Source organism: Pteronotus mesoamericanus, unplaced genomic scaffold (assembly GCF_021234165.1).
Source record: "Pteronotus mesoamericanus isolate MK-2021 breed Mesoamerican mustached bat unplaced genomic scaffold, CSHL_Meso_final contig_58, whole genome shotgun sequence".
In the NCBI taxonomy this organism is placed as follows: Eukaryota; Metazoa; Chordata; class Mammalia; order Chiroptera; family Mormoopidae; genus Pteronotus; species Pteronotus mesoamericanus.
In genome coordinates, this window is record NW_026555205.1 from 6,154,458 (window position 1) to 6,181,102 (window position 26,645).

At 38.2% G+C, this 26,645-nt stretch overlaps 1 protein-coding gene across 1 annotated transcript in view; it reads left to right on the forward strand.

Annotated features, from left to right (window-relative positions):
- CHRDL1 (chordin like 1) overlaps positions 1-26,645 on the forward strand; it is a 130,866-nt gene that overhangs the window by 91,251 nt on the left and 12,970 nt on the right. Inside the window, 3 exon segments of the mRNA XM_054580364.1 lie at positions 14,411-14,478; positions 20,981-21,149; positions 24,811-25,020. Coding sequence (XP_054436339.1) covers positions 14,411-14,478; positions 20,981-21,149; positions 24,811-25,020 — 447 coding nt within the window.

The window sequence follows — 26,645 nt, forward strand, 5'->3', positions numbered from 1 at the left end:
GGAATCTAACCAACAATACAAAGATGCAAGGAAAATAAGACCAGCAACACTGAAAGGAAAATAAATCAATAGAGACAAGAGGGAAGGAGGGAGGGGCGGCGGGGAAAAGTAAGGGAAGGGGAAAGTCAAGGAACAGATAGCAAGGACTCATGGACAAAACCAAAGGGGAAGAGCTGAGGAAGGGAAGGGAAGGGGGCAAGGGAAAGTGGTGGGGGGTAGGCAGAGACAAATGTATTTGAAAAAATAAATTAAATTTTAAGAAAACAAACAACAACAACAAAAATAGATTGAAACAGTGTGATCTTTTCATAACTACGGAAGAGTCTGACCATCAATAGTAATCCCTTTTCAAAAGTAAATCATTCGTGTTCATGAAGATGGGAGCATCTTAGAAATTTTCCATCCTTGCCCATCTCTCCTATTCAGGTTTTTTTGTTCTCTCTCCATCCCTTCCACTCAGAATTCATCTTCACATGCTTGCTAACTGTCCCAATACTCCCACCTCTCTAAAGTCATCGTGTTCCTTTTGGCATGTCACTTATATCTAGAATGTTTCCTCTTATACAGAGAACCCTTCAGACAGTGGATGAGACAGCATTGACTTTTGTACTGAGCTTAACAAATTAATAGCAATTGCTCCTAATTGGCCATCTGGGATATCCTGTCAAGGCCAATAATGCCCCATCCTATTGTGTAGTTGGAGGGTTTTTTAATGTATATATGAGTCTGGTTCCACATTAAAAGTAAGGAATTCTCAGTGGAGAATTTCAGAGCAACTTCTTCAAAGGTAGTTAAAGAAATTTCCTCCAGCCCTGTCCTTCTAACTACTTCAAGGGATGTCATGGCTGCCCAGAAACACACCACTGGATATGCATATTACTCTCATTAGAATAGTCTTAATGAGTGTAGACCCCAACACTTATAAAAATTAATCTGATTTGTTGACTGATAGTGTGAACAGAGGAAAATCACACAGGAAAACTTCAGCCAAGACGGAGGCATAGATAGATGTACTTTGCCTCCTCACACAACCAAAAGGACGACAAATTTTAAAAAAAAAAAACAACTGCCAGAAAATGGAACTTTGTGGAAGTCTGACAACCAAGGAGTTAAAGAAGAAACATTCGTCCAGACTGGTAGGAAGGCAGAGATGGGAAGTCAGGGCAGAGAGGACACGCTGCAGGGTGGCAGCTGGAGGACCAGGTGGGTGAGGTGACAGCTGGCAGTCCCACATCCGCATGCGGATAAACTGGGAGTAACAACTGGGGAGCAAGACAGACCAGACAACCCAGGGTTCCAGTGCAGGAAAACAAAGGCTTAAAAACTCTGGCTGTAAATATCTGTAGGCGTTGTGGCAGCAGAAAAAACTCCAAGCCTCACAAGAGTGTTCCATGGAGAGAACCACAGGGTTCTAGAATGTACCCAACCCATCCACCTTGGAATCAGCACTAGAAGGGCCCAGTTTGTTTCTGGGTGGGGGGGAGTTACTGAAAGCTGAATGAGAGCCGAACAAGCAGAATTGATCCCTCTATGACCCCTCCCTCAAATACAGTGCCACAGCACAGTGACGTCAGTTTCCCCACTCTAGGGGGTACCTAAGGCTCCACCCCTTACAACATAACAGGTGCACCAAGACAAAGAAATAAGGCCCAAATAAAAGAACATATCAAAGCTCCAGAAAAACAACTAAGTGACGAAGAGATAGCCAACCTATCAGATTCAGAGTTCAAAACACTGGTAATCAGGATGGTCACTGAAATGGTGGAATATGGTTGCAAAATAGAGGAAAATGAGAAGACTATGCAAAGTGAAATAAAGAAAAATATACAGGAGGGTAAGCAGAGACAAATGAAAAATAAAAGAAAAAAAAAGAAAAATATACAGGGAACCAACGGTGAAGGGAAGGAAACTCAGACTCAAATCAAAATTTAGAGAAGAAGGAAGAAATAAACATTCATCCAGAATAGAACAAAGAAACAAGAATTTTTTTTTTTTAAAAAAAGGAGAAGCTTAGGAATCTCTGGAACAACTTTAAATATTCCAACATCTGAATCATAGGGGTGTCAAAAGGAGGAGAGGAAGAGCAAGAAATTAAAAACTTATTTGAAAAAATAATGAAGAAGAAATTCCCCAATTTGGCAAAAGAAATAGACTTCCAGGAGATCCAGAAAGCTCAGGGAGTCCCAAAGAAGTTGGGCCCAAGGAAGCACATAACAAGGCACATCATAATTACGTTACCCAAGATTAAAGATAAGAAGAAAATCTTAAAAGCAGCAAGAGAAAAGGAGACAGTTACCTACAAAGGTATTCCCATAAGATTACCAGCTGATTTCTCAACAGAAACCCTACAGGTGAGAAGGGGCTGGAAAGAAGTATTCAAAGTCATGAAAGGCAAGGACCTCCATCCAAGATTACTCAATCCAGTGAAGCTATCATTTCGAATGGAAGGACAGACAAAGTGCTTCCCAGATAAGGTAAAGTTAAAGGAGTTCATCATCACAAGCCTGTATCATATGAAATGTTAAAGGGACATATCTAAGAAAAAAAATCAAAACTATTAACAGTAAAATGACAACAAACTCAAAACTATCAACAACTGAACCTAAAAACAAAAACAATAAGAAACTAAGCAAACAACTAAAACAGAAACAGAATGACAGAAATGGAGATCACATGGAAGGTTTTCAGTGGGGAGGGGAAGGGAGGGAGAGAATGGGGGAAAATGTTTGGGGAACAAAAAGCGTAAGTGGAAGGTACAAAATAGACAGGGGGAGGTTAAGGGTAGTATAGGAAATGGAGAAGCCAAATAACTTACATGAACGACCCATGGACATGAATTAACGTGGGGGAAATGCTGGTGGGAGGGGGTGCTGGGCAGAGGAGAATAATGGGAAGAAAAAATGGGACAACTGTAATAGCATAATCAATAAAATATACTTAATAAAAGCAGAAACATGAGAAAGAGGACTGATGTCAGGCAGAGGAATCATTTGAATATTACCTACAATCCCCCAACCTCTCGCTGTAAGAATTTACCAAGCCTCCACAGCTGAGGCAAAGTGGACAATTGATAGGACTATCCAGTTCATTCAATCAAATTGCTGGGTTGACTATATCCACTTTTCCTTTGGCTCCTGAAGCCAGAGCTACGTCCCCTACTCCTACCAAGTAGTCCAGTCCTCTTTACATAAGGCCAGGAAGCCAAAGTGGTGTTTCTGGAAAGAAAGACCTTTAACTGACTGCTTTTCATTCTCAAGTAGACCAGGCAGTAAACATTGGTAGATTATTGAGTTTCCCTTCTCCTGCTTCTTCTTTTCTGTTAATGGATGTGGTAGCACAGGACTCTATTTTATTTGGGTACTTGAAATTTTACCGCTCCATTTTATGACTAAATAAATTGTACTGCCTCCCAGTGAAGCAGATATCTGCCCTCTTAAGCCTCACTTTAGCAAAGAGAGAAAAATATTTTAATTCAAATTTAAACTACTTCTCTTTTTTTTTCAGAAATTTTAATGGGAAAATATATTTTGTCAAACAAAAAGAGAGAAACAACAGTTTAAAATGTTTTCTTTGACACCAAATCATAGTACCATATTATGGCTCCCCTCATTCCATCACACATGGGGTCATGGAAGCTCAACATTTAAACAACATATTTTCATCAACTATTTAGAGAAGTATGACTGGGTAAAAAGTTCATTTTCTTTTACATTATGTAATCTTGTTATTAAACTACTTCTCTTAAAAGATGAAGATAAGAGGACTTACATAATTATAAGAGAATCTAAGACAGTTCAGAAGTTTAAACTGAAGAAATCTCAGCAGACTGTTTGTTTGTTTTGTATCTTCAGGACCCTGGCTTCTGATAATTTAGAAATTAAGTGATTCCCTTTCTATGTGCAAACATACATTTTCTCTTATAACTAGGCTTTGTTTAATCCAAATTCTTTCCTTCTTAAATACCTGGCCCACTTGTGGGAGTTCCTTAAGCTGGGTATTCACCATGTGTAAACTACTCTTGAAGAGGAAGAAGTGGAGGGAAAGGATGGGAAGAGGGAAAGGGAATAATGGCTTACACTTACATGATACTTACCGTGTGCCAGGCACTGTCCTAAGCTTTTTGCATATACTAATTAATTTCATCCTTATAACCCTATAGGATAAGTATTATTGTCTCAATTGAAACATAAGAAAACTGAGGCACAGTGAGGTTAATTCACTTGTCCAAAGTGATAGAGGAAAGAAGGGGAAAGATTAACAATTTGGACCCAGGAAGTCTGGCTCTGGGCTGTTCTCCTAGTCATTGCACTGTACTGCTTCTCAGCTTTGGGGTGTGAAGAAACTTTGGGGATTCAGCTAACTCAGAGGCTACTGGGAAGAACAGTTTTTGGCAACTCTGCTCCCAGGTGCCAGATAGGGAACACTTCCAGCTCTTTTCATTGGGACTAATCTGGGATGCAAATACCACACTTATAACCATAAACTTGAATCTATTTGGTCACATCTCCACTGAAAGAGCAGAGCTTGGGTCACAAGCACCATCTAGTTTATAGTTTCTTTATTCCCTCTCTCCAGACCTCTTGCTGCAAACACATGCATTTTTTAAATGTAGTTCTGGTTTCCCTGGATATTTTTGTATTATCCTTCATATTTGGCTTGCTATTGTTGGCAGGAACATCCCCCTTGTTTGTGCCTTAGTATTTCTCAAGCAGGTATTTTACTAAAAAATACTAAGCCCAAATGAAAAAATGACTGTCCACCTTTATAAGGCATTGGAAGATTTCTTGCAGTACTATACCTCATATTGAAAGCTCAAATATCTACCAATGGAGAATCCTTATATCAGTGTTTTTTTTAGAGCTTTCCTCAGATTTCACCACACTTGCTTCCTCTCAACATAATTGATAGAATTAGATGTTTGGCAGAGTCGCCCCAGAGAGCTTTCCACTTCTATTTTATCTCCAGCTTGGGTACTGAGTAGTGGCTATAACATGGCCCACCACAGAACCTGGTAGAAATTTCATGATTAGTTTCTTCTTTTGTTCCCTCTCTTGATTTCCCTTCAAAGTCCTTTAACCATTTGCCACAATTCTGCTGATTTCAACATGTTTCTCTAAATATACAGAAATTGTTTCCCTTTGTCACAGAGATCAATTCCCTATCACAGGGACTCATTTAATTTCCATTTGCCTTACGATTAGAGTGATCATATAATTTATCATCCAAACCAAGACACTTTTGAAATTGGGAGAGTCAATCCTAATAATTAAGCTTGCCATAAAAACAGGCATAAAACTGTGTTCTCCCAAATATATTGGGATCTATCGGTGGCACCCTATTTATGATTTGTGTGGTTCAGAAGTGGCCACATGCCAGTGTAGTTTTTCTGTATGAGGGTTATCTTCATGAATATCTCATAGTCACATTGTCCTCTTGGGAGGACAGTGTTTACTTCTGTGACCTGCTCAAGCCACCCAAAAGTAAATGGAAGCAATGGGAGTTATAAAAAGTCTTAATTTTAGCCTAGCTCTTGACCATTTTCAAATACTTTTTCTGCCATTACCAGAAATCCAAGCCATTCTAGCTCCATAGGGTACAACTCAGAGTATAATTGAGGTTTGAATAAACAACACATGTGGCTTTTAAGGTTAAATCAATATTGTTTGACATACAGTACAGTAGAGTTGGTTTTCATTTTGGTTTAAACATTGGTTAAAATTATATCTTATTGCTTCTTGGAATTAACTAAAATCCATCTGTCTCCATTAGAATTGTTGTTTTTTAAAAGCCTTGGCTGAAAAAAAGGCTCTCTCTCACTCTAGATAATTTATCCAGTGAATCAGGAAAGTAAAAGCAAAGTAACGGGTTTTTTCGGGCATCAATGCCTACTTTTTTATTTTATATATTTTGTCTCTTAGGTGTATCTACATTATAATATCTAAGATATAGGATCTGAGATTGTAAATGGACAAATTTATTTTCAGTTCTCTGTCAGACCCTGCTTCAGGTCTAGAGAACCACTTATAGCTATACAAAATGTGACCATCTAAAAAGATAATTCCAGTTTAACTATGGTTCAAATTAAATAGAATAACTAAACTGTTGAAACCTTTAGCTGCTACTTATAGAACATTCCAGTTTAAAGAATGTCATTTTGATGACTTTGAAAGCTCAAAGGCAACGAATATGCTAGTAGTTCCTACTTGAAAATATATGTACGGAAGTAATCGCTCCAGCAGTTTCGTAACAAAGTGAAATAGTTCAAATTTAGGTACACATGTCTGCCTGCAAATTCCTAGGTGATCGTGATAGCTTCATCTGAACTTGTGTTACAGGGTATTAATAGTTGGTTCCTATCCTTGAAACCTGTTTGCCTCATTGCTTTGCCATGATACCTCTCTGCTCATTTAACAGGAACTATGTACTTCTATAATGCTTTGAGATTCTAAGTGGACTAAAAGTACTTAAAGACTATTTAAAAGCCATTTTAAGACTGTAGGGTCTAAGTGGAAATAAATTGAACTTCTTTTTCTGTTTGTTTGTTTGTTTTATAGCTTGGCTTTTTATTAGTCTACAGACACAAAGTACTTGCAAATATTAACTACTTGGGCCTTTTATCTGTCCAATTATTTCCAGACAATTACAAAAATTTCTAAACATATTAATTAATTTTTTAAAAGAGATGTATTGTTTAATTACTGGAGAAGACATATTGAGCAACTATTTAAACAGTTAATGATTCCTATTATTATCATTCCTTCTTTATTTTTTTTTTATTGTTCAAATACAGTTATCTCCATTTTCCCACCACTACTTTCCTCAGGCCCCCTCCCCACTCCATCCCTCAATTCTTTCCCATTTTGGTTTTGTCCATGGGTCCTTTATACACATTCCTTGTCTTGACCCTTCCTTCCCTTCCCCCCGCCCCTGCTCCTTCCCTCTTGATTCTGTTGGTTTCTTTTTTCTTTCAGTGTTGCTGGTTATATTTGCCTTGCTTCTTTGTTTTGTTGATTAGGTTCCACTTATAGGTGAGATCATATAGTATTTGTCTATCACTGCCTGGCTTATATCACTTAGCATAATGCTCTCCAGTTCCATCCATGCTGTTGCAAAGGGTAGTACCACTTTCTTTCTTTCTGCTCCGTAGTATTCCATTGTGTAAATGTACCATAATTTTTTGATCCACTCTCATTTACTGATGGGCACTTAGGTTGCTTCCAGCACTTGGCTATTCTCAATTGTGCTGTTATGACCATTGGGATGCATAGGTTCTTTTCAATTGGTGTTTTGAGATTCTTCAGGTATAATCCCAGCAGTGGAATCGCTGGGTCAAAAGGCAGTTCCATTCTTAGCTTTTTGAGAAAATTCCAAACTGTTTTCCACAGTGGCTGCACCAGTCTTCATTCCCACCAACAGTGTACTCGGGTTCTCTTTTCTCTTCAGCCTTGCCAGCACCCGTTGTTTGTTGATCTGTTTATGATGGCCATTCTGACCGATGTGAAGTGGTATCTCATTGTGGTTTTAATTTGCATTTCTCTGATGGCTAGTGATGCTGAGCATCCTTTCATATGTCTCTGGGCCCTGTGTATGTCTTCCCTGGAGAAGAGTCTGTTAAGGTCCTTTGCCCATTTTTTAATTGGATTGTGTGTTTTCCTGGAGTGGAGTCTTGTGAGTTCTTCATAGATTTTGGAGGTCAAACCTCTGTCTGATGTATCATTGGCAAATATATTTTCCCATATGGTTGGTCCCCTCTTCATGTTGCTGATGTTTTCTTTGGCCATGCAGAAGCTTCTTATTTTGATGAGGTCCTACTTGTTCATTCTTTCCTTTAAGTCCCTTCCTTTAGGGAACATATCAGTGAAAAAGTTGCTGCGTGGGAAATTTGAGAGTTTCCCACCTATATTCTCCTCTAGGACTTTTATGGTGTCACGACTTATATTTAAGTCTTTTATCTATCTTGCATTTATTTCTGTGTATAATGTAAGTTAATAGTTGAATTTCAATTTTTTGCATGTAGCTGTCCAACTCTCCCAACACCATTTGTTGAAGAAGCTATTTTTACTCCAATTTCTGTTTCTGCCCCCTTTGTCAAATATTAATTGACCATAGAGACATGGGTTTATTTCTGGGCTTACTATTATCTTCCACTTATCTATGTGTGTGTTTTTGTGCCAGTACCAGACTGTTTTGATAACAGTGGCCTTGTAATATACATTTAGGTCTGATATTGTGATCCCTCCTACTTTGTTTTTCTTTCTCAAAATTGCTGTGGCTATTCGGGGTCATTTATGGTTCCATATAAACATTTGAAATGTCTGTTGTATGTCTGTGAAATACCTCATTGGTATTTTAATAGGGATTGCATTGAATCTATAAATTGCTTTGAGTAGTATGGACATTTTAATGATGTTAATTTTTCCAATCCATGAACAAGGTATATGCTTCCGTTTATTTGTTTCTTCCTTAATTTCTTTCTTCAGTGTTGTTTAGTTTTCTGTGTACAGGTCTTTTACCTCCTTGGTTAAATTTATTCCTAGGTACTTTATTTTTCGTGTTGCTGTAGCCAATGGAATTTTTTTCCTGATTTCTGCTTCTGATATTTCATTATTGGTGTACAAAAATGCCTTTGAGTTCTGAATATTGATTTTGTATCATTCTGTTTTGCCAAATTCACTTATTAGGTCAAGTAGTTTTTTGGAGGACTCTATGGGGTTCTACATATACACTATCATGTCATCTGTAAACAATCATAGTTTTAATTCTTCCTTTCCTATTTGTATGCCTTTTATTTCTTCTTCTTGTCTAACCACTGTGGCTAGGACTTCTAATACTATGTCAGATAAAGTGGTGAAAGGAGACATTCTTGTCTTGTTCCCGATCTTAGTGGGAAAGCTTTCAGTTTTTGTCCGTTGAGTATGATGTTGGCTGTAGGTTTTTCATATGTGGCCTTTATTATGTTGCGGTATGCCCCCTTTATTCCCATTTTTCGGAGTGTTTTGATCATAAAAGGGTGCTGTACCTTAAAAAATGCTTTTTCTGCATCTATTGATATGATCGTGTGGTTTTTGTCTTTCCTTTTGTTTATGTGATGTATTACATTTATTGATTTGCAAATATACACAATCCATGCATCCCTGGGGTGAATCCCACTTTATCATGGTGGGTGATCTTTTTAATGTATTGCTGGATGTGGTTGGCCAGTATTTTGTTGAGAGAGGATTTTAGCGTCTATGTTCATCAGCAATATTGGCCTGTAGTTTTTCTCTTTGTTGTGTCTTTATCTGGTTTTGGGATTAGGATGATGCTGGCCTCATAAAAAGAATTTGGGAGTCTTCCCTCTTCTTGTATTTTCTTTCTTTCTTTCTTTCTTTTTTCTTTTTTTGGAATAGTCTGAGAAGTACAGGGGTTAGCTCTTCCTTAAATGTTTTGAAAAATTCTGTGAAACCGTCCGATCTAGGGCTTTTGTGTGCTGGGAGTTTTTTTTTTTTATTACTGCTTCAACTTCCCCAGCTGTTATTGGTCTGTTCAGGCTATCTGGTTCTTCTTCATTCAGTGTTAGTTATACTTTTCTAGAAATTTGTCCATTTCATCAAGATTTTCAAATTTCTTAGCATATAATTGCTCACAGTAATTTCTTACAATCCTTTTTTTTTCTGTGATATCAGTTGTTATTTCTCCTCTTTCATTTCTAATATTATTTATTTGGGTCCTCGCCCTTTTTTTCTTGATGAATCTGCTTAAATGTTTGTTGATTTTGTTTATCTTTTCAAAGAACCGGCTCCTGGATTGGTTGATCCTTTGAATTGTTCTTTTAGTCTCTATGTCATTCACTTCTGCTCTGATCTTGATTATTTCCTTCCTTCTACTTGCTCTAGGATTTTTTTGTTCTTGTTTCTCCAGTTCTTGAGGTTGTAGGGTTAGGTCACTTATTTGAAATGTTTCTATCCTTTTTAGGTAGGCCTATATTGCTATGAACTTCCTTCTCAGGACTACCTTTGCTGTGTCCCATTGGTTTTAGACTATTGTGTGTTCATTTTCATTTGTTTCCAGCAATTTTTTAAATTTCTTCTTTGATCTTCTTATTGACCCATTCATTGTTTAATAGCATGCTATTCAGTCTCCACGAGTTTGAATGTTTTTGAGTTTTTTCCTTCAAGTCGGAAATTGAACTTCTCAGAAGGCCATGTTAAGTAAACAGTTAATGTCAATATCAATCATTAAATCTTCGTTTTAAAAGGCATTTTATGAGGAGAGTTCTTTTTATCCCTTTTCTTTTGTAATTTATTTTCCTTTGGATACTTAGATTAGGCTTGAAACCACGCCCTATAGCTTGTACATTTTATTTTGCTAATTGCCAGTGAACCTTTTGTGGTTTCAAGTGTTCTCTCTTGACCTATATTTTTATTTTGCGCAGAAGATAGCTTAGAGCCACCACTGCTAGCTAAAATGGATTATATCCATGTTCACCCCCACTCAGTCACTGTCAAGGGTGGTATCATTTCTCAGCTCTCCCATTTGCAACCCTACAAACATTTTATACTGTTTTCTCCTTCTCCATTAACCATTCTTCCACTGGGGTATTTTCATACCATTTTTAAGCATAGTTGTCTAATTTACCCCTTTTTTCCCATTATTTTATAGATTTTCATGGCCTATCATGTATTAATATAACAGCCTCTTGGTTGACTTCCCAGATTCCATTAGCTTCTTAACTAGTCAGGACTCCATTGCCAGGATATGCATCCACAAATACCATTTTTACCATAGGAACCTCTACATAAAAATTTGTAATAAGATCCTTCCATCACCTCTTTCCTTTTTTACCCTCTCCATCCTCACCACACGCCCCCTTCTCTCTAGTAATCACCATACTGTTGTCTGTCAGTTAGATGGGTTGTTTTTTCGTTTAGTTCCTTCACCTTTATCACCCAGCCCCCACACCCTCTCCCCTCTGACAGCTGTTCTCTGTACCAGAAGGCAACTTGCGGTGGTGAACACACAATACAATACACAGAGGATGTATTATAGAATTGTACCCCTAAAACCTATATAATTTTATTAACCAACCCGAATACAATAAAAATAATAATAATAAAATTGATAACAGGTTAACAGGATCAAATATGACTTCTACACCCTCTTTTTGAAGTTCATGCAGCAATTATTGACCACCCATATTTACCTCAACAACCCCTCTTCCTCCCGTCCTCCTTCCTTCTCTCTCTCCCTCTGTTTCTCCCTTCCTTTGCCTGTTTCTCCTTCCACCAGCCCCATTTCTCTGGTTCCATACGGGAAGTTTCTATTCAAGTTACACGTTGCTTGCTGCCACTAGTCTATGACTTGCTATTTCAAAGCTCTTGTCCTTTGCAGATGTCATTTCTTCAGGTTGAGATACCTCTACCCACATCACTGACTTAAAAATTATTTAGGGAAGCTTTTCATGATTGCTTCTGAATGCTCACTTCATCAATTCAATATCTTCTAAGCATGTACATTCCATTTGTATACCCAGTTATTACTCTGTATGTACATTTTAGGCTGTTTCCTGTATTGATTTGGTGTCACATCCAAGCAGGTTATAAATATGTTGAGGACAATTGCCCAGCCTGATTTTTCTCCTCCTGCATTTTTATGAGGCTCTCTACCCAAGAAGCTTTCAATGCATGTCAACTGACTTTTGGGCATTGTTTTCTAGACATAAACAAAGGTGAAATCATCGTCATTGTTACAGGGTCAGTCAGAGTTTCCACATAGTTTGCATGGAGTCTTTGTCTAACATCTTTACTCAGATTTGGAATAACCAGAAAGAGGAGAGTATACTATTTGCCAAGCACTTAATTCTGTATTTGTGACTGCAGTTCAATTCAGTACATATATTGAGTACCTGACAGGTTCCTAGGAAAATGCTAAGTGTCCAGCCAAGTTATTCTCAAATTCTGAATTCATCATAGTCCTCAGGAGGACTTGTCAAAACCCAGATCACTGATCCCTGCCCTAGAGAGTCTTGCTTTGTAGGTCTGGGGTGGGTTCTAAAATTTTACATTTCTAACAAGGTCTCAGATAATACTGGTGCTGCTTGTTTAGATACCACACCTGGAGAACTAGTGATCTAAGCAGTACAAAGGAGGATCTAAGACATGATCTCTGGTTTTATAATATATTTAGGGAGACAAGCCAGGCTCAGGAAACATTTAACAGCAGAAAGTACTGTAGAATGTTTTAGTATTTATTCATTCAAGAAATATTTAATGAATAATAACTACATGCCGAGCATTGTTCTAGGTACTGCTATTATATTAGTCAACATGATAGACAACAATCCTTGTTCTCATTTCAAGCCTAATCTCATAGGGCAATTCTAATGGGAAAAAGCAGGCAATGAAATATATAGAATGTAAGATGGTTTATATGCTAAGAAGAAAAAGAAAAGAAGGGGGATAAGAAATATCAGAAGGGTTTGAAATTTTAGATAAGTGGTCAGAGAATATCTTCCAATTCCATCATTTGATGAGTATTTATTGAGTGAAACTATGTGTCAGGCATTGTTATAGATGGTAGTGATACAGCAATAAATAACGCAAGTAATAAACCCAGCCCTTATGTAAGGTACACATTTATTTGAAAGCCAAGAAATCTGGGAGTTTGGTGTTAACTTTCATGAACTCATTATGTGACTGTGAATGGCTGATACTCCCCTTCTCTGAGCCTTGGTTTCTCCATCTGTTAAATGGAGCAGCTGGACAAAATTATACTTGAACTCCTCTGCATATCTTGGGCTACAGGAAGCTTAGTCCTTGAGGCAATTGAAAATATGTAAGAATGCTTGAAGAAGACTTTGTAGAGGGAGAAAAAACTTAATGGTTTTCTTAGGCACAGGGGACCAATGGGATTTGCGAGGTGAGAAGAAAACTGCAGAAGAAGAATAACATGAGCAAAAGCATGGAAGCAATAATGGGAGCTGCATGTTCAATAAAGAACAAGGTCAGAGAGTTCCCATTGTAATGTAGCTGAGATAGTTGGGTGGGAGGTAAGTGCTCAATAAAGAGGAGGTTGCAGCTAATTATAGAGCATCTTGGATGGGAACCCACTAATGGTTTTGATGAGGAAATGCTACAATCAAAGTGATATTTTAGGAAGATTAACATAACAACCAGAGTTAAATCTTCAAAATTCATAATTTTTTTCATAAGATGATCTCTGAATCACAAAAAGTTAAAGTCATAATTTGTTAATGGCACTGACTGATTATAAAATGCTATCAAACTAACATTGAGTTGTTTTTCAAGCCTTAAAAGCCAATAATACTATATAATTTTCCCTAAGAGTACTATCATATATTTGAACCAGAGACATATTACTATTTAGACTTAGATTTTGAAAGCTTGGGAGGTAAATTAAAATAGAAAATTCTTAATGATATATTCTTTTGTATTTCTTGTTATCTTATAAAATATATGGTTGAATCAATATCGGGTTTATCCTCATCTACATAGATAGATAACTCTCTCTATATATATCTATTTATCACTGCCTCTATTTCTACATGCACACATGCACACAAATAGTTCTCAGAGCGGTGCAAACATCTCTAAAGACCAAGTTTTTCCTATCTGCTTGCTTGATCATAGGTAACAAAGGTAATGTTCTTCGGAATTATCATCTAGTTTTTGATCTTTAGTCATCTGAGAAATATTCATATCTCTTGTACATTTACAGCTCTCCAGGTTGTGGTCTTCCTAAAGGCAATTACTCTGGAAGACAGTAATGATAAGGGTTAGCTGTTCAATGAGTGGATATGTAGCTTTAGAGAAAGGTGTCTCAGGCAAAAAAAAAAGAGAAGGCTATCTTATATATCGGTTATGTAAATACTCCAACCTTAGCAAGTTTTACCTTAACTTTCAGATTTGTCATAACTTCACAGAGACACAATGGTGAATTTAACAAATCATGACAGACCAAATACTCAAAGCTTTCATTTGTTAAGAGTAGTTTAAACAAGTTAAATATTACCTGCAGAATACTTAACTATCACTGGAATAAAATAAGCAAGAGTGACAATGATGGTTATATTAAAATAGAAAGTGATTATTTTCCAAATTATGGGAAATGTTGATTGATGTTCTGTTTTAGAGAATGGTAACTTTCTTTGGAATTGTTTTGACAAACAACACACACTCAGAGGGAAATCCTTTAGTGTTGCTTTTTTTAAAAAAAAAAGGAAGGTTTTTAAATATTTTGCTTTTTTTCCTTTTTATTGACTTTATTGGGTGACACCATTGTTGCTTTTTAAAGGATAGCTAAAACAGCTAGAGAACTTCAGGATTGTAGAAACAAAATGTTACTGGGTCACAGGGGTGATATTTTCCCCTTCTGTATATGTATGATTTTTTTATTTCTTTTTAATAAACAGGGGATGGAGAATTGTCGTGGGAACATTCTGATGGTGATATATTTCGGCAACCTGCCAACAGAGAAGCAGTAAGTGTGAATAGCTCAAATAATTCAACACTCCAAGCATCGGGCCAAACTTTCCTCTCTCCATGGCTACTCTCCCAGCAACTCCATAAAAGGGCCTATTTCTAACACTATTTTTCTTGCCTTTCCTCAAAAATTTAAATGGCATCATCACCAACTTGTAACCATTTAAGTGCACTGTATAATTGGTAACCAGGGCCAAGACATAAAAAACAAAACAAAAGCAAAGCAAACAAACAAACAAACAAACAAACAAAAACATTGCACCAGCCCTTGGGAACCCTTCTTCTAGATCAGAAGTTGGTTCCCTTTCTGGATGACTTGTAAAATGTTTGTCTTCTATAAGCAGGAAGGTCACTACACCTATCCAGAACAGTGAGGCTATTCTGTGGATTGTGAAGCAGGTCAGCCCATCCTTTTGGCAGAGGTACCTTAGACATATCCACATAAACCTTCCTCTAAGCCTTAAACTCACTCATATCCCTGGAAGAAAGGAAAGGTAGCAGGCTAGATGCTCCTTCTTCATCCTGCAACATCTCATTTTTATTCTTGGTGCTAATCTTAGAATGAGCTCTAGGAGTAGGCATCTCTCTGCATATAGTAACATCATCTCTTGTTCCTTTGTATTTTGAAGTCATTAAAAAAATAGAATCTCTCTCTAAAAATATGTATGTTTAAGTACAGCAACACTCAAGACTTCTTAAAATCTTAAAAGGATCTGTCCCAGTTCTAAGAGCTTATCATATTAAAGGACTTACAAATGTGTAAAATGTGTACAAAGGCATTCATTGTACATAAATGAGTATTCATCACACCATTGTATAAAAACAAAGTACAGTGGCATTCAATGCAACATTACTTTCATAAAAGCAAAACAAATAGACAACCTAAGTATCTATAAATAGAGGCATGATAAAACACCTATTCTGTGGGACCCTGTGCAGGTGTTAAAAAGAATGCAATAGATAGAAATGTAGTAAAGTTGAGGGATGTCAAATATATATTGTGGAAGCAAAACAAGGGGCAGGACACAATTTATACTATTATATCCTTATGTAAAAATTGCGTGTGTGTGTGTGTATGTAAATGTAAATGAAAAGATCTGGAAGGTCACATACTAACATGTTAGAGTGGTAATCTCAGAAGGGGTGGAGAATTGGGCACAAGGACAGGTCAACTTTGACTTTTTACTTTATATCTTTTGTATTGTTTGATGTTTTGCAATGAATATAAATTAATTTTAATAATATTTAAAGAATTTTCTAAAACCACAGGAATTAGTTCTCAACATGCATTGAATAAAAGGCAAGAGTATAGGAGATTATAGGGCAGACATATAGTGAGGGTGTGAGGAAGGTGTTGGTAGGAGATATAATAAAATGATCAATACAAACATAACAGTGCTGCTGAGGCCATGCTTCAGGGACATCACATGTGTCCCTTCTGATTTGCATGCCCCCAACTTGCCAGCACTCTCAGCCTCCATTTTCTGTGTTGTGTTGTGAATTTTCTCTTTTATTCAGCCCCAATTTGTGGTTGTAGTAGGAAGTTGAGAGTGGGTGAACTAGTGCCTGTCAACCAGATGACATTCTAAACCAAATTTAGGTCTCAGTCATCTTGAGCTGTGTGCCTTAATCTTCGTGATTTAGCTCTGAACTCTAAGCTCTGTGGCCACCTCAATGGTCTTGCTGATAGGCCATTAATTAGCCTTTCTTCTTGACTTCGTCTTATGCTGCCCCCACTCTACCCCTTGTCTTTCAACCTCATTGTTTTTCCTAAACTGCTTGTGATAGGCTTGAATTTAACCCAGTACTTCCTGTAGTAAAAGAGGTCAGGTACAGAATGCAGAGCCTTGAAATAGTTACTGATTTTCAAAGGAGTTCAAGGCCTATTCCTAGAAACAAACATTTGGTCCTGGTACACCAAAATTTCCAGATAGTTCCACTTTATTATAAATAAGTATTTAATTTGTTCTAAAAGATATAGATATTTGTGATATTATTTGAATAATAAATTGCATCTATAGTAGTGGAAAAAATATGTACCTATCACAGAGTAGGCACCCAATAAATATATGTTAAGTGAATGGTGTGAAAGAAAGAGTGAAAACGTGTGTATGTTAGGGCAGAGGGGAGCTTTTTATTAATACGAATGCATAAGAATTTGTCCAAAATCAGAGAGAATTTCTTCAAACTTGTTTGTTCTTTACCAGTCAAAAATTAGAAGGTAGGAGAATCCCTTTCTAAATATCCTTGCAGTGCAACTTTCTGCACAGGAGAAAAAAAATCACTCTTAACAACACTTCCAATTTATTAGACCGTCACCATTTAGAGGGAAAGGGAACCCTCAAAACTTCAGTTCAACCGAAGCACAGCTGATTGTTTTATTTTGCCAAGTTGGCTGAAAACCATCAGTTTACCAGGCTTTATGAAGTATACAGGTAGAACAAATCGTTCAATTATGACTCCTTTGCAAAAACCTGAAATGGTTCCTGTTCAATTTCTGGATCATAATTTCACATGAACTGGTGCTAGTACCATTCTGGGTAATGTTTGTGGGGGAGGGGGGAAAGGGGAACATAGGCACAGGGTGGAAAGCCAAACATGAAAGCAAGCATAATTTAATTTGGACAACAGCCAAACTCTGATTTGCCCCTAATAGATTATTCATAGATTTATCTTAGAAAACTGAAAGACTTTGGGATAGAAACAATATGAAATGGACAAAAATCCATGTCTCATTCACACTGTCAGACAATGGTTTGGGAAGGAAAGTGGCCTAAGTGTCTCCCAGACAGGGACAGTTCTGGTTACTAGTGAGGGAGATATAATGTCTGTGTGGATTAGAACACTTTCTAAAAGCATTTTAAAATTAAACATTTTATTTTGACATAACTCTAGATTCGCTTGCAATTGTAAGAGAGGATACAAAGAGATTATGTATGCCCTTTACCCAGTTTCCCACAATGGTAACATCTTGTAAAACTCCAGTACAGCATCAGAACCATAAAGGCATTTTCCCTTTCTGACTGTGAGAACTTTCCTATATCCACCTATAAAACCCTGTATCTTATACCTTATCACAATATGGAAGAAATTCCTGGGGAACTGCTACATTGGTGGGGATTTTCCACTTCAAAAGCTTGAAATATATATCAGTCCTCCAAGTCAGTAAATCAACATGGAACAGAACAAAACAATGCATAGCTAACCTGAAACTAATACAAAATAATATTGAAAGTAAACTGTAATTGATAATTTTTTAAATTAAAAATGATTTTTAAAAGTGTAGCCATATGGTCATTTCTGCCTAACTAGTTTTCTTAATTTATTTTTATTGAGGTAATATTGTTAAATAATATTATATAGGTTTCAGATGTGCAACATTATAATTTGATACCTGTATGCATTATAGTATGCTCACACCAAAAGTCTAGTTTCCATCCCTTACCATATATTTGACCACCTTTACTCATTTTTCCCTCCTTCCAACCCACTTCCCCTCTGGTAACCAACATTCTGTTGTGTGTATGAGGTTTTTTTGTTTGTTACTGTTTTGTTTTATATTCCACATATGAATGAAGTTATTTGATCTTTGCTTTGACCTGCTCTCTCAAGCAGCCTACTCATAGTTGGTTTTTAAGATAAGCACCTTTTTCACTTACAGCTCCAAGGCATTAATGCCTTTTTCTCCTTTGCTTTAAGTTACAATATCAGAATAATACCTCCTGGTAAGTCTCTCTCATTTGTTTAGGGTAACAACTCTAAAAGAACCATTACTCCTAAATCAAAATCACACATCACCACCCCCACTCCCCACCTAAAACAGAGGATCCTTTATGTCAGTGATTCTCAACCTTGGCTTTAAATTAGAGTCTCCCAGGGGGGATATAAAAGTCCTGATGCACAGATCTTACCCCTGACCAATTCCATCAACTCCCTGAGGGTGGGACTCAGGCAGCAGTATTTTTACAGGTGATTCTGTGTGCAGCCAAAGTGGAAACCAGTGACATGTGTTTGTGAACACTGTAGCAGACTTCTATATTGAAAAGAACTTTTCTTCAGAGCAGCTTTTACCCAAATATTTGTGGACCACCGAGCTTGACCAGACACTATCTCTCTTACCTTCTCCTCTTCTTCCTCTTTCCCCTCTTGTATTTCTTCCTCTCTCCTTCCTTTCACTCCCAGCTACTCACTTCCATTCATTTCTTCCAGCTACAAAACCTCAACCTTCATTGTCACCCTGAATAAAATCCCTCCTCTTAGTTTCTCTGTCTGTAAAATGAAAGACTTAACATAAGATGAGGTTCTGGGGGGCTGACTGGTCTCTGAACAAAATCCCTGAGTGTTTTGACTTTTGTTTTGTCTCGGATCATTTTCCCATATCCTATGACCCTTATCATTTGCCTAGGATCTGAGCCCCTGTTACCAAAGAATAGCTTTTCATCTTGTGCTCACCCTCATGAATCGGAGAACTTCCTGTGTTTGCAGCTTATGCTGGGTCAGTGACCTCTCTCAAATTCTAGTCCTTTCAAACTCCCTCCTTTTAGCATCGGTAGGACACACACAACCCAAATGGACCTTTTGGTGTTCCTTTGGCAAAATGATACCAAACTCCAAAAAGGACAGAACAATCTGTAACGGTCTTTGTGAAATGTGGGTGATTATGGTAGAAAAAAACATATAAGCTATCGTGGGTATGAAAAATATTTGCACTTGGAATCCCATCTGTGTGTATGATAATAAATGGATGCCAATTCTTACTTTTGTGTATTTTTATAGCTTTGCACCAGGGTGGGCTCTTCTTAGATAAGGGAATAATGTTCTCTTTCTCTTACTCCAACTCCCATCAGCTCCCCCTCTTCTCACATCAGAGTCCACCCGAAGAGAGTAATAATAATCCCCAAAGTTAAATTTGCAATATGCGTGCCTATAGAATCTAAGTGTATTAAATATTTTATGGGATGTTGGGGTTACCAGACCCCATAACTATCTTCTTAATCTTCCCTGCCATTTTTATCACTGAATATAAGGATCTTGCTTTTTAATTGCCTGCAAATAATTTTTATTTTTATTTTTTATTTTTTTATTTTTTAATTTAATTTTAATTTATTTTTTTAAATGCATTTGTCTCTGCCTCCCCCCCACCACTTTCCCTTGCCCCCTCCCTCCTTCCCTCCCTCAATCCTTCCCCACTTTGGCTTTGTCCATGAGTCCTTGCTATATGTTGCTTGACTTGCTCCTTCCCTTCCTTTTCCCCCACCCACCCCTCCCTCCTGCAAATAATTTTTAAATGGGTCTCCCCTCCTTTACCCCTAACAATTTTCTCTAAAACACAATTTTACTTGACTTTAAGCCTTAAGTTCTATTCTTCATTCATTCTGTCCTCTCCTCACTTCACCTCAGCTCCAGGGACAGGGGTCAGTAGTAGAATAGTGGGTTCATCATGTGCCTTTACCCCTTGCTGAAAGAACAATGACTGGATTATTTGTGATGCCAGACTCTACACTTTAATTAGGGACCACAGATTTCATTCATTCAGCAAGTTTTTTCTAAGCACCTTCTAGATGCTAGACACTATTTTAGGCACAGAAGATATAGCAATGAACAAAACAAAGTTCTCCCCTCTGCTGAGCTGAATTCTAGTACTGGCACTCAATGTCAGTTCTTTTATCTATGAAATGTTTATAGTCTCTGTGCCTTGATCTATGATCTCATGCCATTACCTATGTTAAGTCTCAATACATTTATTTGGACTGTACTTGACTCCATATCTTCCTCCTCTCCAGTTCACCCAATGCATTCTCAGGGTTCAGTGCTTGGAATCAGTTTTGATTATCACTCTGCTTTAAAAACATCCCTCAAAGGCTTCCATACCCTCCCCTCTGTTGCATACCTAGGCCTCACCCCTTAGCCTGTCACTTAAAGTCCTTCCTGATCTGGTGCCAACCAACTTTTGGAATGTTATCCTTCAACTGTTATCTTTTATGGACTCTATATTCTGTGCTGCATCTTCTCAACTTGGAAACCTCTGCCTGGAATACTCCTCACCAAATCTTCCCCCAAAAAGTCTATCCACCCTTCATGGACCAGCTCACAAAGCCTCCTCAAAGAGAAGCTTTCTCTCTTGTCCTAACCTGAACAGTATTTGTATTTCTCCTGTGGCTTCTGTCACATCCTGCCTTGTGTTGCAGACTGCTACTTTAATTCTTTAAACTCAAATGTGAGAGGCTTGGGAGCAGAAAGGACACTTTACCCTTTTTGGTTATTTTATCCCTCAGAACTTTGTAGGTGAACTAGTTCCAGCCTTCTATAAAAGGAGAGAAAAATCTTGGCATGTTGCTAGCGATGCTTTACATCTCTCTTATTGGTGTGGGTGGATGTGCAGTTTAGATCAGATCTTGTCACTAAAAAAACATTAAATGCCTTCTAATGTATGTAAGGCCATTTCTGCCTTTTCACTGGTGGACTTGAGGGGACTGAAATTTGTCTTTGTCATTTTACAGAGACATTCTTACCACCGCTCTCACTATGATCCTCCACCAAGCCGACAGACTGGAGGTCTTCCCCGCTTTCCTGGGGCCAGAAGTCACCGGGGAGCTCTTATGGATTCCCAGCAAGCCTCAGGCACCATTGTGCAGATTGTCATCAACAACAAGCATAAGCATGGACAAGGTAATGGGCATGTTCCTTTTGTACCACATCAGGATTTCAGCAGTCCTGGTGTTTGGAGGGCTCAAGCTGGGAAAGGACCCTTTCTCTCAAGCATATGATACATTCACTTGTGGTTCACTCACTGTCAAGTCTACAAATCGAGTATGGACAAGTGACTCCATTCAACATTTAGGATTTCCCCAAATACAGCCCAAACAGCATTTAATATTTCAGGTGCATCTGTCCTTTTTTAGAACAAAAGGCAAGAAATGCACCTAATGCAGCCTCCAGCATTTTCTCAGTTGCCCCTACAGATTGAATTTTGTTTGGGAAAGTTCATTGGATTTTTAACAGAATGAGAGGTTGTTCATTTTCCAGTAGGGGACCCAGTATTCAAAGGCACTCAGTACCAAATGCTTTTGAAGCTCTTATCCATACCTTAGAAATAACAAGTTTCACACCTCAGTACACTCCAGAGTTTCCTGGGACTCTTGTAAAAGATACATTTCCCAGGCCCCAGGCTCAGAAATTCTACTTCATATGAGGAGATTGTCTTTAGCAATGAGTAATCCAGTAAGGAAAATCCAGAAACTTCCTGGCTCAGGACCAGGAGGTCTGATCAGGTTCACACCGACAGGCAGCCCACTTAGCCAGCCAGCTGGCTAGAGCAGGCATCCACACACAACCAAGGCCCATTCCTTCCTACACAGAGTTCTCCCACCTCCACACCCCCAGTAGCAGGGATGGGAGGAGGAGAAATTCAATCAAACAGTTGACTTATTTAGGCATTGTGTCAACCAGCTCTTCAGGGCAAGAGCTCAGCTGGTTCCTTTTTATGAAACCATAAACATGTTTTGTTTCCTTTAAAGGAAAAACAAATCAAAGGCAGTTCCCTAAATGGGTTAAAAGTAATAAATTATTAAATCAAATGATTGAATAACAGGGGTGAAAAACAATCTGTTACAAAGGACTCCTACTATAAATCTCAACAAAGCTAGTCAAGCCAAAGCTAGTTGATCACATCTGTTACTAGTTAGATATAAATTTCAGTTTACAGATAAAAAATTAAATTGCTTTTGAAACTAATAGGCTTAAAAAAAGAACCTTGAAAATAAAACTCTTAATTAAAAATGGTGATATATAAGAAGAATTAGAAATATTTACTATCAATCTGGGTTTGATTTTAAATCTATTAGTTTTAAGTTGCAAGGCATTCTGATATGAATTTATGAAATGATGATGAGGAGGAGTTAGGTAAAGATACAATTTGATTTCAATACTAAATTGCCTCCAATAAATTCCATTTGCTCTGAAAGTATTTCAAAGCCTTGAAAAATGTGTGGGGAAATGGACTTTGAAAATTCTAAATCCCACAATTCCTACAGGCCTCTTCATTTTCAGGGCAGAGGCTCATCTCTTGATTTTCTCTATGTCCTACAAAAGCCCCAGCTGGTTCACATTTATTCATTGCCCCCAATTGATTTGGTTGCAGCAGTTCTGTCCTGACCTTTCTACTATAGTTCCCTGGATAATCACTTGCCCCCACCCCAAACTCCCAATACCCCATATGGATGCATTCAAAATAATCTTGAGAATTTGTCAGTAGGGAGAATGCTGCATTTCCCTCTAGAGAATTAACCTCACACTATGAAACTTCAGAGTATAGGCTCTCATCCAGTCTAAATTGTTTCCTTAGCCCAAACATTTAGGAGAGAGGGATACTTGCTATATAACACTGGGAGTCCTGCCTGAGGTTTTTTGGGGGTTTTTTTTGTTTTGTTTTGTTTTTTTGTTTTTTGCTTTTTTTAGCTCTCCTGCTAACTGTGTGCTCCTCTCAGATACAATGTACTTTGTCCCTTGGTAGCTTCAAAGAGGAGAAGCAACAGGACTCTACTATTTTGAACTTGAGTCCAGTCTAAATTTTCTTGAAGCAGACAATGTACCCACTTGATTGTATTGTCTAGAAGGGAGTGTCACTGTCTGGGGAAGAGGGAAAAGAGGTCAGGACAGGAGAGAACAACACATTTTGCCTGTCTTGTCATGTGATTCCATCCACAGTCCTGAGCCTCACAGTTTAGATATCAAGTCCCTATTCTATCTTACTGTAAGGTTAGGAATTTCTCTGATTTAGATTCTTAGGTACTTGGAAATCTTTACACGGATTGACCTATTAGAGTGCCTAGTACTCTCGCAGCTCTTGCAAAGGACAGGAAAAGGCAGCCAACACATCCATATTTCCAAATGTGACCCAGTGGACTTGATGAGAAAGAAATAGCCCAATGATTCATCCTTCTGAGGCTGCTCTCTTGCAGCCAAATCAGTTAATTTCTAGAAACGCCCCAAGTGGGGCTATTTCTCCCACCCTAGCCCCACCTCAAGTGATACAACCCACCCTGGAGATGTTGTTGATTGGGATGCCGACAGGTCTCCCTGGGTATGATGAGGTGATGGTAAGTATGAGAAACACACCCAGGCCCAGTCATGGCTTGAAATCTCTACTATGTCTCAGCACTTTCAAAGTGGGAGACAACTCATTCTCAGACCTCCCCATTCACAGCCCTATGCAGTTCTCATTCTGGATCCTAGCTCCATGCCTTACAGTAGGAGCTGGATATGTTTAGGCTGGATTGCATTAAACGATGTTCCTGTGGCCCCTTTCCTTCGTAGGCCCCTCAGCCTTCAGCCCAGATGCTTGCTCTTGCAAGGCTCCTCAGAAAACATGGAGCCAGTGGCTTCAGTTCCCATTCAACAAATGTGAAGCCACCAAAAGATATCTTTAGGACAGGCAGTGATTCACTCCAGCCAAATCTCTACAGCCACTATAAGTGGAGGACAGACAATGCTGCCTAAAAATTAGACAAAAAAAAGACTACCTTTCACCACTTACCTGGGAGGTGTAGGTCCTTTCTCTCTGAATCTTGTCTTAGCACCTTTCTTCCCAGGCCAGCACCATTAGGCTCCATACCCATCTGTGTTGGTGGATTAGCCTTTCAAAGCATTTGATATTCTAAATGGATTTGCTTCAGGATCTGGAAAAAACAAATGGTCCTTTAGGAAGAGCAGTAGTTTTTGTATCTAGCCTCTCTGGGTTGTAAATCGTTCTGGGGAATTTTCATGCCAAGAAGCACATCCACTTGGTCCATATCCTCTATGAACTATAGCTATCACAACTACATTCTACTAGAGCTTCCTTATCATATACCCAGGACAAGTACAACTTTGCTTTCATGCTTTCATTCATTCCTGCACTTTAAAAAATATTTATTTATTGACTACCAGGCACTTGTGAGCATCCAGAGGCTACTGCTGAAGAACCTGAATAGTTGTCAACGGTAGAAAAGGCCCAAGCTGTATTTTTAGTTAGAAGAGGCATGACCCATGGACATGAACAATGGCAGGGGGATTGCCTGAGGGAGTGGGGAGTGCTGGGTGGAGGAGAGCAAAGGAGGAAAATCAGGACAACTGTAATAACATAATCAATAAAATATAATTAAAAAAATAAAATTCCCACTTGCTCACGCCCCCCAAAGAAAAGTAGAGGCTGCCATATAAATGTATCTCTATTGCCATGTAAAGAACAAAGGATGCCTGATGTCTTAAGGAGTTCACGGCTTGGGTTCTGAGCACAGGAGCCCATTTTAGCTCCCTAGCCTTTATTTTCCAGTATTGTGTTCTCTTTCAGTTTGTGTTTCCAATGGAAAGACCTATTCTCATGGCGAATCCTGGCACCCTAACCTCCGGGCATTTGGCATTGTGGAATGTGTGCTGTGTACTTGTAATGTCACCAAACAAGAGTGTAAGAAAATTCACTGCCCCAACCGATACCCATGCAAGTACCCTCAAAAAATAGATGGAAAATGCTGCAAAGTGTGTCCAGGTAAAAAGGCAAAAGGTGCGTTGGTTCTAAGCCCTGCCTTTGGTTGACCGAGATCCCCACATAGTCATTCTCAATGTCCTGTGAGCATCAGAAATATAATCAATCTGCCATATCACTGTAATGTTAACAGTTTTACTAATAATGAAGTTCATTCTCTCCTCTCTTGAAGGACTGGTAACATGGTTGCTTGGAAGAAATGGACTACTAAGAATTATACTGGGGATTTGGTTCTGTCAACCATGACTTTGACTCCATGTAGCCCTAAATGCCAAACTTAAGCCTTGGTTTTCTAAATAGCAAAGAATGCCAAAGGGCTCCCCTTTCTCCACATCCCCGCCAGCACATATTGTTTGATTTATTGATGATAGCCATTCTGACAGGAGTGAGGTGATATCTCATTTTGGTTTTAATTTGCATTTCTCTGATGATTAGTGATGTTGATCATCTTTTCATATGTCTATTGGCCATCTGTATGTCCTCTTTGGAGAAGTGTATTTGGGTCCTTGGCTCATTTTTAAAATTGGATTGTTTGTTTATTTGTTTGTTTGTTTTGGTGTTGAGTTTTATGAGTTCTTTATAGATTTTGGATATGAACCCATTATCAGATGGGATATTTACACACCCACAATGGAATATTACTTGGCCATAAAAAAGGAGAAAATTTTACCCTTTGCGACAGCATGGATGGTCCTGGAAAATATTATGCTAAGTGAAAGAAGCCAGTCAGAGAAAGACAAATATGATTTCATCCATATGTGGAATATAATGAACAAATTGAACTAACAAGCAAAATAGAGACAAACTCAGAGATGAAGAGCAAGATGACACCTGGAGAGGAGTGTTGGGGAGGAGAGATTTAGCAAAAAGGAAAAAGGATTCATGGACATGGACAACCATGTGGTGATTGCTGGAGAGGATGGGGATATAAGGGGGACTAAATGGTGATGGAGAAAATACAATACAAATAAATTTAAAAAATAAATAGCAGACAAATTAGGTTATGATGATGATTAGGAAGAACAGTAGTAGCTTTCATTTATATTACTGTTTAACTCATCAAAGCACAATCACATCCATTGCCTTTTTGACATAGGATGAGAGACAGGTGAGGTATAGTGAGAGAGTGGGTTCTGGTCCTAATCTAAGTGGCTGTGCAACCTTTGAAATGTGCCAAATCTGCTCTGGGCCTAATCAGCCTCATCTGTACAATGAAAAGTTTAGAACAGTTGACCTCCATATCCCCTTCCATGACCAAAATCCTATCATGACATTATTATTTCTCTTAAAGATACGAAAACTGGGGTATATAAGTAGTGACTTGCCCAGAGTCACAGAAATAGATAATAAAACTAAGGTCTAGAAGTCAGGTCACTTACAGTCCATTGTCTTTTCCAGGCTAGTAGAAAATATAAACTGATAACAAATGATTAATTCTTTAAATAGTGGCTTTAATACATGGGCTAGATGAAAATATAGTATCTAGTATTGGGGTTGACAGAGTATGGGATTGGTAATCAAGTATTCTAGCCTTGACTCTGCTACCGGTTTCCTGTATGACCTAGAACAATTCACTCCACCTCTCTGAGCCTCAGTTTTCTTCTCTGCAAAATGAGAGGGTTAGAATTGATTATTTCTTAGGG